Genomic DNA, 12432 nt, shown 5'->3' with positions numbered 1-12432 from the left:
TTCTCAGGTCACACAACCCTCCAACCTCTGGAATGCTTTGGGCAAGAGAAGTAATCTCCTCACAACATAGAAGGACACTACGTATCCAGAAAACATCATGGTACCATAAAGAAGACACAAGTGATGATTCCTCAAAGAACATCTTACCTTGTTCATGCTGCAGGGCCTGAAGTGAGGGATCAGGCATGTCACAATGCGAGGCTGTTCTTGAAGATTCTCCTTGTTCCCGCAGACCTCCCTTCCAGAAGCAGGCAGCTGCCCTGCGAACACAGATAAAGGAGATCCATAAGCTGGTGCCCAGAACGGCACAGAGCAGTCCTGTGTCCAATGAGACTTTCTGCCGTGATGGCAATGCTCCATGGCCACTATGGCCACCTGTGGCTACCGAGCACGAGAAATGTGGCTAGTGCAAAGGGGAACGGAATCGATTCCACGGAATTTTAATGAACTTTAAAGGCAAACAGCCACATGTGGTTAGTGGCTACCATATTGGACGGTGCAGGTCTACAGAGTCAAGTCAAGAGTCTTGAGGCCATGGATACTGAGCATACCAGTGGCCAAGGAAAAGCTGCATATTGTATGCTCAGAGAGACCGCAGATACATAGAAACAAGAACACTCATTCATTCAATAACTTTTTTCTGAGTACTTATTAGGTGTGGGCACTGCCAGAGAAGTCAGTTATATAAGAGTTTCTAGTTCAGGCTTTGATTTCCTTAGGAAGGGAAAGGATCTAGTATGTGAGCAGCACCTACTGTGTACCTTGATCTCAATGCCTTCCCTGCTGCCCACAAAACCTAAAGGAACGGCCAGGCATTTGCTGGAGCCTGACTGTATCATTGCCAGGATGAACAGATAACAGATCTTCCACAGAGCTCCTTGGGAGGCAGTATCCCATCAGGCAAATCGGGGCGGGGGGGGGGGGGGGGAGGGTGTCAGTTTTCCAAGTGCCAAGTGAACCAGACGATCCAGCTCCCCCTCAAATGGAATAAGGGTCCACGTTTTTATCCATGCTGTTGGTTCATTAGGTAGTTTTTTTTAATTTACTTGAATTAAATTTTAGGGTAAAACAGTTATTGTATGTGTTAGGTTTGCTGAGGGAGGAACACACGAGGCCAAGATGGTAGAGAAATTCTCTGGGTGGGTCCTCAGGGAAAGATAATGGTCTTAGCAAGTGGAATATGGTCTAAGCAAAAGGGCATGTCGGGTGAAGTGGTCTAAAGGTCAGTTCCTAGGGGAGGGGGAATTGATTCAATTATTTGATCAGACCTAACAGTATGATTCCAGGGTTCTTAATTTATCAAACATTAAGGCAAATAATAAATAAAATATCTTTGACTACTTAACTAGACTTGTAGCCACTTTCGTTGAAAAATATTTTATGGTTGGATTTGAGAGGAGAATACAACACTATAAGGTTTCTTATAATCACCTTATTACTGTTATTTTTTTCAGATTGCATCTATGAAGCATTTATCTATCTGAACCTTTCCATAAACACTGGAATTGGAGGTTTGAATGGAACTACAGTGCTTTAAAAAAATCTATTCTTTTTAATTATAATATAATAACAATATAGAAAATGTTCAATAGGAAAAGGGAAAAAGACTCATAATCCCACTGGCTCACCATAATCACCTCTAGTTTTTAGCAATCATCCTTGCTCTGTTGGAGAATGGTTTGGGGCCCGGGCACATCTGCTATCAGAGTCGAGGACACAGAGAGGACAAAGATATTAATATCTTTCATCATTAAGAAATAATTTTGCAGTTTAGATTTTCAAAAGATAAACTTCTATTCTGCACATTACTATTCTGTGAGCACAATATTGAGTTCCTTTTATAAATAAGACAGGGTCAGAAAAATTGCAGGTCACTCCCTGGCTATTTGAGACACATAGATTCCAAAGAAAATACCCCATTCAGTCATAGCAATAACATTTTTAACAATGATGTACAACATGGAAGAGAGCCTGGAATTTCACTTTGTAGCTTAAATACATCTAAACACCCCTTTATGCAAATGATGCCATTGTTTCAAAATCAAGAAAATTCAATATCTAATTCTAACCAAACTTAAATTGACTGACAAAATATTATGCTTTTACTCTTGAATTTCCAGAAGCAGATGCTAATGAATTTCTGCATTTTAAAGAACTTCATAAATGTTGTTTCCTTTTAAATATATGTATTTGATTCACTTAAAAGCTATGGCCCAGCAAGTAACTGGGAAGTTTGTCCAAAAGCCTTGTAGAGATGCCTGATGTCAGAATTCCATTCAAATGTACACATTGGTATCAACACAGGAAAGGTGGGCACACGAAAATAATAATAAACAGACAAGGATTCTTGGAATAATTTCCCCAAGGAAATTCCACCCAGCTCCAATGATGCCACAATCCCCATTCCCTCAGAACATGGGTATATAGATTGCACTAAACTAATTATGGATCCTTCTCCTTGCCCCTCCATGTGTTCTTAAGTCATTTTCATGTTTGTTGGTCTTATGTCAAAGACAAGACTAAAAAACTCAGACTAATATTGAGGGAAATATTAGGTCACATATAAACTTCTCAATAAATATTATGAATAGATTGTTTTTCTTTGCTCTCACAGAGCCTAAGATGATGTAGACGCTTCATGTAGATCTTCAAAACAATGTTGATTATCATTGCAGATTGCCTTCGGTTTCTTTTTAAAGGCAAATCTTTTAATGTCCAGGATGGTAAATCTTTTAAAGAATGTTAAGAATATCTTACAACTGTACAGTGCTCGAAATTGTATAATGCATTTTATATTAATAGTCTCATTTAGTACTGATATCAATCTGAGTGGTAGTTTTCTTAATTAAGAAGCTAGATACAGAGAGGAAAAAGAATTCTTAGTCATGCTGGAATAGACACTGGGCTAGAAATGACTTCAAGATACTATAGAATTAAAATATGTACAAAGACTACACATAAAAAACCTTTCCCAATAACTCTCTCTCTCCCCCCCGCCTCTCTCTCTCTCACACACACACACACACACACACACACACTCACTCACTCAAAGACAACCATTAACAGAAACACCTCAGTGAACAGATGACAGTTTTAGAAAATGGGTCAGTTCGCTTCTGGACGGCAACCTAAAAGACTGGCCTTGTTCGACCAAGTACTTTCAATCTCCTGTCAGGAGCCAAGAGTCAATGACAAATTAATTCTAACATTATTTTAGTAAGCTAATGAAACAGAACCTCATGGAAAACTGGTCCTCACCATAGGCCTACTTCCTCATGCCTGAGGACAAAGCATTCTTCGCATAGCTGCCCTTCAACCGCCCCATCCTTTATCTATAGTCAACACCCTTTACGACCTTAGCCAAATTATCTAAGTCCACATGATCCGCTCAGCCCCCATCCCTCCTAGACATCTACTTCCTCATACCCCCTCCCCTGCCTGCAGCCCCTGCTGGCAAGCACTGATAGGTCCACAGTTCACTCCCCGCGCCCCACCTCCCACTCCCTGACTTGGATATAAGGCACCGCTGTAAGAATAAAAATTTGAGGCTTGATCAGAAACCCATTTGTCTTGCCTCCATTCTCCGCGTCCCTTGTTTGTTTCTCTCTCTTAGGTTCGTCTCTGGTGTCCGTGTTGTTGCCCCGCGGGTCGGGGCAATCTCCTTTGAAACAGACAGAACCTGGTTGTTTTGCAGCCAATTCAGTTTATGAAGAAGCTTCCGGAAATCCACAGCTTAAAAAAGTATACTGGGGGAGCAGGAGCAGGCGGGGAGAGGTCAATGGGGGGAAAAGGAGACATATGTTTATACTTTCAACAATAAAGAATTTAAATTAAAAAAAACCCACAATATAAAGCACACACACACACACACATGGAAACTGCATCTTAAAAATAAAGCATTAAGGAAAAAAGACATATGAGTTACCATGGTGGAATTAAGGAAGTTTTTCTTATTATTCTGTTTTTCAGTGTTTCTTTTAATCATCTATGAAGTTGAATTCTTCTGATACTAAACAAAAACACAAGAAGTACTGACGCCTTTAAAGGGTGCCTGGAGAAAGTCAGCCCCACAAACGTGTGACTTCCACTCAGCTGGTCCTAGCAGATTTGGTTCAATGGGCAAAGAAGCCTGTGGTCAAATCAACCTTACACTTCTAAAAGGTTAATGAAACGTAATTCATGTTTCCAGGTGGGTAGAAGCAGGAAGGTGGAGTCAGGGTAAGTGTAAGAAGAGACCATCAAGAGAATGAAAAGAAAAGATAAAGGCTACAAAGAAAGGAGAAAAGTAAAGGGCAGATAAGTAAACAGATACCTAGAGACAGTTCAGTGCTGTGGCCAAGTGCCCCTCAGCCGCAAGGTCCTCATTACGGACGGGATCGAGAGATTCGGGCTCCTGGTGACAACGCCACATCCTATGGCTTCTCTATATTATACACTTCCATGGACTGGGTGTCAGCAAGTGGGAGCTGGAGTAAAGTTAAGACTGGGCCTACCTGTTTCACCACTATTTATTTACCACCAACCTCCACCTACCACAGAGAAAAGTCTATTTTACCTGGATCACTGCTAATGTGGTACAGAGGTATAAGCCAACTTTATTCTCCTTCCTCTAAAGAGAAGCTTAAAGCTGTCACAGAGCTGTTTTATTTGTGTGTGTGGATTGTATTATTTCTTGGCCCTTGAAAATGCAACTAATACCTATTGCCAATATAAAATGAAATATAACGAGTTGGGCTTTTTTCCCCACTCCAAATCCCTCATCCCCTTCCAAGATATTCATTCTAGAAGTCTGTTGTAATACAATTCAAAGTAGGTAGCTTAGGCAGTCCTATGGGAAAAAGCCAACAAGAGTGAGCAGGTCACTCCTCACAGTGGTAAAGGTCTTGCTGGCTTTTAGATATAATGCATCCTGAGGTCACTCCCCACACCACCACCGAATCCAGCAGCCTAAGCAGAGGACTCAAGAGCTTGTGGAAAAGAAATAAAGTTTTAAAAAGACAAAAAGGCTTTGAAGAGAAAGGGAGAGAAGGCAAGAGGACAAGAGTTTAGAAAAATTCTCCAAATCAAGGACTTAGGAGCTTAGGAAATTGGATGAACAGATGAGAGAAAGAACCCTAATGTCCTCCACCCTGTTTTCATGGGTTGGAGCAATTCATGTGTCCCTGAAGTACTGACAACCTTCACCTGGAATCCTTGTGCAAGACCAGATAAAGGTAAGACTATTTAATTACTGACAGGCCAATCCCTCCCTTCCATAATAAGGGGCATGCTGCTCCTTATTAAATGATCCTGTCCCCACCCCAAACGCACATAACCTCTCCCAAGTGATGGCTCCTTCCTTTCTGACGAAGAGCAGAAGGGACCGGAGCAGCTCTTTCTCCATCCTCAAAGTTGCAGCAGACGTGTGGCTCTGGTTCTTCAGGCCCTCTGTGTTCTGACCATCCCCACATTTTGGCTGCAAACCCATTTTGGTTCTGCCCCTAGAGACTGGATGATATTTGCCATTGGCCTTGCTCTCCATGCCCTGCTCCACATGGCATGGAAAACATACAGCCTAAGCCAGAAAGATGAGAGTGTCTTCCCATCAAGCATAATCCACAGCCTTCTTTCCCAAGGGTAGGTTAGGCAATTTGAAAATTAATATTCTGATTTTTAACTAGCATATGAATCATGGTTCAACAGGAAATTGTGAAAAGGAAGAGGAAATGAGAGGACTGTAAATTATAGAGACATACTGCTGGTACACAAAAAAATTTGCCCTGAGAGCCTGATGGGGAGGAATAGAGGCCAGTGAAGGGCCAATAGTGCCAAGCAGTCAAGAGTCCATTGCTTTCATGTCACCACTTCCATCACACACGCTTAGGTTTCCCTTACTTGGTCAAATCATAAGTCGGGATATCTAATATTTAGTCTCAAGGATATCACTCTTAAAAAGGTCAATACTGGTCTCCCAGTGATTAGGAGTATCTTAATGAAAGGCACAGTAGAGAAGAGGTGCCAAGAGGTTACCCAGCTCAGCCTACTTCTCTTGCCTGGGTGACTATCTAAACCAGGGGACACAAATTCAGATGCCTACAGTGGTCAAAAAAGAATGAGATGAGTGAATGGTCAGGCCAGAGAAGACAGTGAGGAGTGGAGGGGCCTGGAGCATCGGGGAAATAGGAATATCAGAGCTTCTGGTATTCAAGAAAGCCAGAAAATGCAGAGGATATGTAAAATCATTGGCTTTATTAATGTTGGCAATTTATGTTAATACTTTGGAAAACATAATGGTTAAATTTGGTTAGCCAGTTTGCATCTTTTCCTATACACCTTTCTTGTCACTTGGTGGATTCTTTGTTCCTTTAATTCTCCAGGTTAGAACTCCCAACCTGTCTCCTGGCCCTACTGGGGTCCTACTGCAGTGGTTTCACGGGGCACAGCAAGCCCGGGGGAGCATGAATGTCAGTCTGAATGTCAACTTTGCCTCTTGGCATGTGATTTTGGAAAGTTACAAACCCTCTCTGAGTCTCTATTTCATTATCCATAAAATTGGGGGGGGGGGATTCTTTATACCTCCTAAGATTGTTTTAAAGATTAAACGAAGTAATATGAAGAAAGTACTCAATGAAGTGTTCAAAAAAGATGAGGCACCTCCCCTCTTCTGTTCTCCCATCACCATTCAGCACAACCTCATTCTGCTTGTAAATGCACGTAGGTGTTTACCTCTCAATCACCCTACTGGATTGTAAGTATTTCAAGTGAAGAGATCTTGACTGTTTTATGCCTAAACTAGAGGCCTGGTGCACAAATTTGTGCATGGTTGGGGTCCGGCCAGCCCACCCCAATGAGGGCTGATCGGGGCTGGGCCGGCGGGCAAGAAAGGACACAGGAGGTTGGGAGGGGGGCCCGGGGCCCGATTGGCCGTCGTTCCGGTGTTCTAGTTGCTTGATTTTTATATATATATATATATAGATAACCAGCACCTATCCCACTGCCTTAGACATAGTCAGCTCTCAACATATGCAAAATTTAATTATAATGTGTTATGAATTGAATATTTGTGTCTCCCCAAAGTTCATATATTGCCTTTATAACTCATAATCCCTGATGTGATGGTATTTGAAGGTGGGGCCTTTGGGAAGTAATTAGGTTTAGGTGAGGTCATGAGTATGGACCCTCCATGACAGGATTAGCCATCATAGGAGCAGATACCAGAGCTTGTTCTTCTCTCTCTCTCTCCCCCTCTCTCTCTCCCTCTCCCTCCTTCCCTCCTTCCCTCCCTCTCACTCTTCTCTCTCCCCACCCATGAGGATACAACAAGAAGGTAGCTGTCTGTAAGGAGCCCTCACTAGGAACCACAATGGCCAGTACCCTGGTCTTAGGATTCCCAGCCTTCAGACTGTGGGAAACTTGTTTAAGCCACCCAATCTATGGTATTATGCTATAACAGAAGATCTTTCTTAAATCTGGCACCAATTGAGCCCATTTCTTCTCATTCTATCCTCATGATGTCTTAACGTCAATGTCTAATATCTACTCCTCCTTTGGCCAGAATATTTTGAGACTAAATGAAAAAATAACAGGTCCAAATTAAGAATAAAATACTAGAGAGTTTTCTCTTGAGGAATATGGCATCACTTTTAGGTCAGCAGGGTACTATTTGGATACTCTTCACATGTCTCAAAAGAAAAAAAATAAACATAAGTGATTTCATCACTCCATTAATAAATATATGAAAGAATCATGCTTTAATTTTAGCATCCTCAAGCAATGTTTGCCAACAGTGCATGTCACTGCACGGTGTGTACTTGGTGGCCAGCCAGAGTCCTGGGCAATCCCCAACCATTTGTCCACTTTGGATTGAGAAGGCTGAATTGTATTCATCTCGGACAAAGGTTTCTCAACCAGCGCCCCCCCCCCCCCCACCCCTCCGCCTTTCTTTGATTTTATGCTGAAAGAATCCCACAGACCTTCAAACAATTTTGGCTTCCCTCTCCCTTGGGGGGTTTGCTGAACAATCCAGGCAAACACATTTCCTGTGATTTGCTAAGAAGCTAAAATAACTCAACAGAAAGCCCAGTTAGTGAGTTACTTCAGAATGACCCACTGAAAAGGAAGCAATGACAAAGGAAATCACTAGGAAGGTATCTCTCTTTAAAGAAGCCCATGGGGACCAGCTATTTCTCCAATAGAAGGTTTACAGTGAAGGAATTTAAATATTCTCAAGAATACCTTGAGGACAAGCTGTAATGAGGGCCGGTCCCCTTACCGGGGGCTAGTGCTTACAACCTAAACCCATCTGCTTAGTAAGCCCCCCCCCCCCCCCCCCCCCCCGCCCCGCCGGGGGTGGGGTGGGGCGGTAATGTCTTGTTCCTCAGGGAAGAAACTTTCATTGATCCACAGAAGAAAGCTCAATTTGGCTTGATGGGAAGTAATTTTAGGGATTCACCTTTAATCTCGGCTTTCCTGAGGGTCGAATCCTGTTACAATTGACCCTTGAACAGTAAGGAGGTTTAGTGGTGCCGACCCACCGCAAAATAAAATATTCACGCATAACTTTTTTTTTTCATGCATAACTTTTGACTGCCCCAAAGTTAACTACTAATAGACAGTCCACTAATACATATTTTTCATGTTATATGTGTTATATATTGTATTCTTACAATTAAGTAAGCTAGAGAAAAGAAAATGTTATTAAGAAAATCATAAGGAAGAGAAAATACATTTATGGTACTGTGCATCCTTATTGAAAAACATCCTCGTATAAGTGGACCCACACAGTTCAAACCTGTGCTGTTCAAGGGTCCTGGCACTTCCAATACCAGGCTCTTACTGTGGCTTGTTCTTTGTGAGGGCGTACCGTGAGGGCGTACCACATCCTGGGTTGTTAACTTCTCCACAGGGATCTAGTGTTTGCTTCTACCATGGTCCTTGGGCTTTCAGTGTTCTCGAACCAGTTTAGTGTTTGTGTCGAAATAACTGAAGTTCCCACATCCTGCAGGTAGCGGAACAGCGTCGCCTTTGGACTTCCATCTCCCCAAACATACACACTCAAAGCCCCACAGAGACTCTGGGGGAAATTCTTCTTGTCCCCTTTTGGCAAACAGTTCCTGTGTGAATATAAACAGCACAACCTCTAGAACCTACAGCCTGTGCCAGCTTTGAATCACTCATGAGCCAGTGGCACCAATGTCTTCTGGCACCTGGCAATTTCCCTTTCCTGCTTTTGGGCTCACTATGCACTTACTATTTTCTCTTATCCAACATACCTAACAACTGGGTTGGCCCGGGGTTGGGGGTGGGGTGGGGTGTCAGAAGTTGGCCAGGCTGTATCAGCTTAGTATAGGATTGTGCCAGAAATGTCCAGTTTTGGGTTCCTTAAATGTCCAGAGGTTTGGGTTCCCTGAATTCTGCTATACTTAGGGTCCTGTATGTGACCATGTAGCTGAAATCCAGGCTCAAGGCAGAAATATGTTCCTTGTAGCATATGCTACATTGTTGTGACTCATACCCTAACTCCTCCTCCTAACAGAGTGATGCTGGGTGAGGAAGAGCGTAAGGGTAGCCAGGCATTGAGAACCGTACCCCTCAGCAGTGCAGGAAGGTACCCCAAGGAAGCAGGCACCTCCCTGCACATGGCTGCACGTCCTGCACACAACTGAGTCTGTCCTCGGCTCTGAGGAAAGGACTCTGCCTTACATTAATTTTCCCAGGGTTTAGAATTGGATGACTGCACGCTGACGGGTTAGTAGCCTTAGAGAGGCAAGAAGGGCAAGGAATGAAACAAGGGCACGACCACCCCACCACACCACCACCGTGCTCTGTGGAGTCGCCACGTTCTACAGCCGCAGCCAAGAGCACAGCCACAGAAACCGGCTCCAGCGGCCGACCTGGAGGCCTTGTCCCTGGGGCAGTCTCTAATCTCATTACAGCAGTCGACACTAGTCCTCTCAAAACAAACAGAGGAAATTTATGCCTGCCTTCGCCTGCGGAGAGCTCCACATTCCGGGTTTAACGAGAGTTCCAGCTTCCGAGAGAGACCACCGCCGCTCAGATGGAGAGGATGTCTGCTTCCTTCCAGAGAAAGGACTGTCATCGCTGCCTCCCCTCTTCCTGGGGCCGGTGTGGAGGTGCTGAGCCTGGAGAGAGCGGCTGTGCTTGGGGCCTGGGCTCTCTGCTCCTCCTGTCCCTGAAGAGCCGGTCCCTTTCTCCTTATGTCAACATCCCCAAGCCCAGCCAGGGGGGCCATTTCCTCTTCAACCGCTCTGGGAAAGTCACTACAATGCAGCCTTGAAGGGGTCCACCTGCTACCGCCAGGATTCCAAGAGGCAGACTGTTCTGTGTAACAAAACCCTAGGTCTTCTGGTGGGAAAACATTTCCCCCTAAATACCCTTGCTCGATTGGGCTCTGGAAAGCTTTACCTAATATGGAGTTCCCACTTTTAGGGTAAATGGCAAGAAGGAAAATGTTATTTTATGCCCTTTAATTCAATCTCAGAAGTAACTGAGTGCCCAGTTCCTGAGGTAGCTAGAGAGTGAACCTAAAAAAAACAACAAAATAAGAATAGAGCAGTGGTTCTGAGCCAGGGCCTATTTTGCCCCCCAGGGGACACTTGCAACGTATGGAGACCATGTTGGTTGTCATGACTGGGAAAGTGGGCTGTTGGCATCTAGTGGGTAGAGGCCAGGGATGCTGCTAAATACCCTACCATGCACTGGACAGCCCTCAGTAATATGGTCCAAATATCAACAGTGCTGAATTTAAGAAACCCCGATGTAGAGGGAACACTCAAGGACGTGGGTAGGTTTAAAATAATGACAACTCTTAATCCCATTACAATAACGTTGATATGCAATCAAAATGTACACAATTAACAACCACAAGAATGTATCAGCTCTCGCCTGGAGTAAGTAAATGAAAGCTGCCTTTGAACTATGCGGAGTCAGATCATCAGAGCTGCCTGGGAAACATGAGCAGCGTCAACATGAGGCTGCATCATCAGCACCATTGTGAGTGCTGTGTTTATTCCAAGGAAAGGTGTGATCTGAGTGCTTACTATCACAAGCCAGTGATGAGTACTAACAGAAGGAATTTATGAGCTGGGTTTCACAATTACTAAAATTGTACATGCAGCCTGAGTCTATCTAGGTCTGGGGGAAAAAAAAAGGCAAAATGTTTTAACTTTTAAAATACTAACAGAATACAGGAACCGTGGTGATGTTGACCTACATTTTAGGGAGTCTAAAAAAAGTGCATAAATAAATGCAGAACTGCGGAAGTGTATTACGATGAAAATAATCTTGGTGTATATTTTAAAATACTCCCCAACGTAATTTTCTGTTCCAGTTTGCAAATATTCCATTTCTCCCACCTAGCGTATTTTCTGTGAATTTGGTGTAAGAATGTACATTTCGTTAACCCAGTCATTATTCTCCCATGCACACCTTTATTCCAGCAAAAGGAGGACAAGTCCCCATTCAAGCACAGCTCATGGATATAAGCAAATTTGAAGAAAAAAAAAAAAGAACTTCATGAATGAGCAGGAGGCTATTTTTTAATGGACTGTTTTAAAGGATTGTGGTATAAACAATAAACAAACCTGACTCACTAAATGCTAATACTATTTATCTGATGCAAGACTCGGTGTTTTTTTTGTTTTTGTTTTTTTTTATTTTAATGTCCCAGAAGCTAGAGGAAAATGAATACTGTGGTAGGGAAAAATGATACCTTCCTTGGCATTTCAAAATCATTGCTCAGTTCCTCTTGAGCAAGGAAGCCTTAGCAATGACTTTATTTTACCTACCGCAATTATGGCCCAGCTCGAAGTAATTCTCCACAACATCCCACTTTCCTCTCTCAAGTCCAGCTACATAATCTCTGGAAACCATTAACGAAGAGCCCTTTTCCAAGTTTCCTCTCCTCCCTCCGCGGCTGCCTCAGTCATGCTGGAGTCAGGACAAAGCAAACTTGTATTACATCACAGAGCAAACTCACTTTCTATAAACCATCCTGTTGGTAGTTTACGGCTACTGAAACCCAAGGCTGTCAACACTGTGGTCTTTGTTTGGTGGGTGTTGTTTTAAAAATTAAAAATTTTTTTGCCCACACCCCCTTCCTCTTTTGAATACAGGCGAGTCGCTGAAGGCGCCTCTCCAGCCTGGCTCCACCCCGCTGTGTAAACTAGACATTACCTTATACACAAATGAATCTACGGCATTCCTCTCAGTCTAGCTGCCTCGCTGCAAATTCCTACGCTCCCCAGCAGCCACGGCAGCACACACTCCCCCTGGCTTCCCCTCCTCTTTCCTCTTCCCCACCCTCCTTTTTTTTTTTTTTTTTTTTTTTTTTTAAATTTCCACTGCCTCACTGTGTTTTTGTGTAAATGATCTCACATGACTCAACAAATCCATCTGCCTGAAGCAGGCCAAGTCTGGAGCCCTCCCAGGAGG

At 43.4% G+C, this 12432-nt stretch overlaps 1 protein-coding gene across 4 annotated transcripts in view; it reads right to left on the bottom strand.

Moving 5' to 3' along the window:
• Nucleotides 1-12432, bottom strand: part of BACH2 (BTB domain and CNC homolog 2) — a 332743-nt gene that overhangs the window by 243736 nt on the left and 76575 nt on the right. For all 4 annotated transcript variants that reach the window (XM_079779974.1, XM_079779973.1, XM_079779972.1 and 1 more), the window contains exon 2: nucleotides 148-260. Coding sequence is in view for 2 of the 4 variants with exons in the window: in XM_079779972.1 (XP_079636098.1) it covers nucleotides 148-156 (9 nt within the window). In the remaining 2 variants the exon portion in view is untranslated. The remainder of the gene's footprint in view (nucleotides 1-147; nucleotides 261-12432) is intronic.

The sequence above is a fragment of the Cnephaeus nilssonii genome (assembly GCF_951640355.1).
Source record: "Cnephaeus nilssonii genome assembly, chromosome: 9".
Classification (NCBI taxonomy): Eukaryota; Metazoa; Chordata; class Mammalia; order Chiroptera; family Vespertilionidae; genus Cnephaeus; species Cnephaeus nilssonii.
Note: the sequence above shows the minus strand (reverse complement) of the source record. Positions and strands in the feature narration are given on the sequence as shown.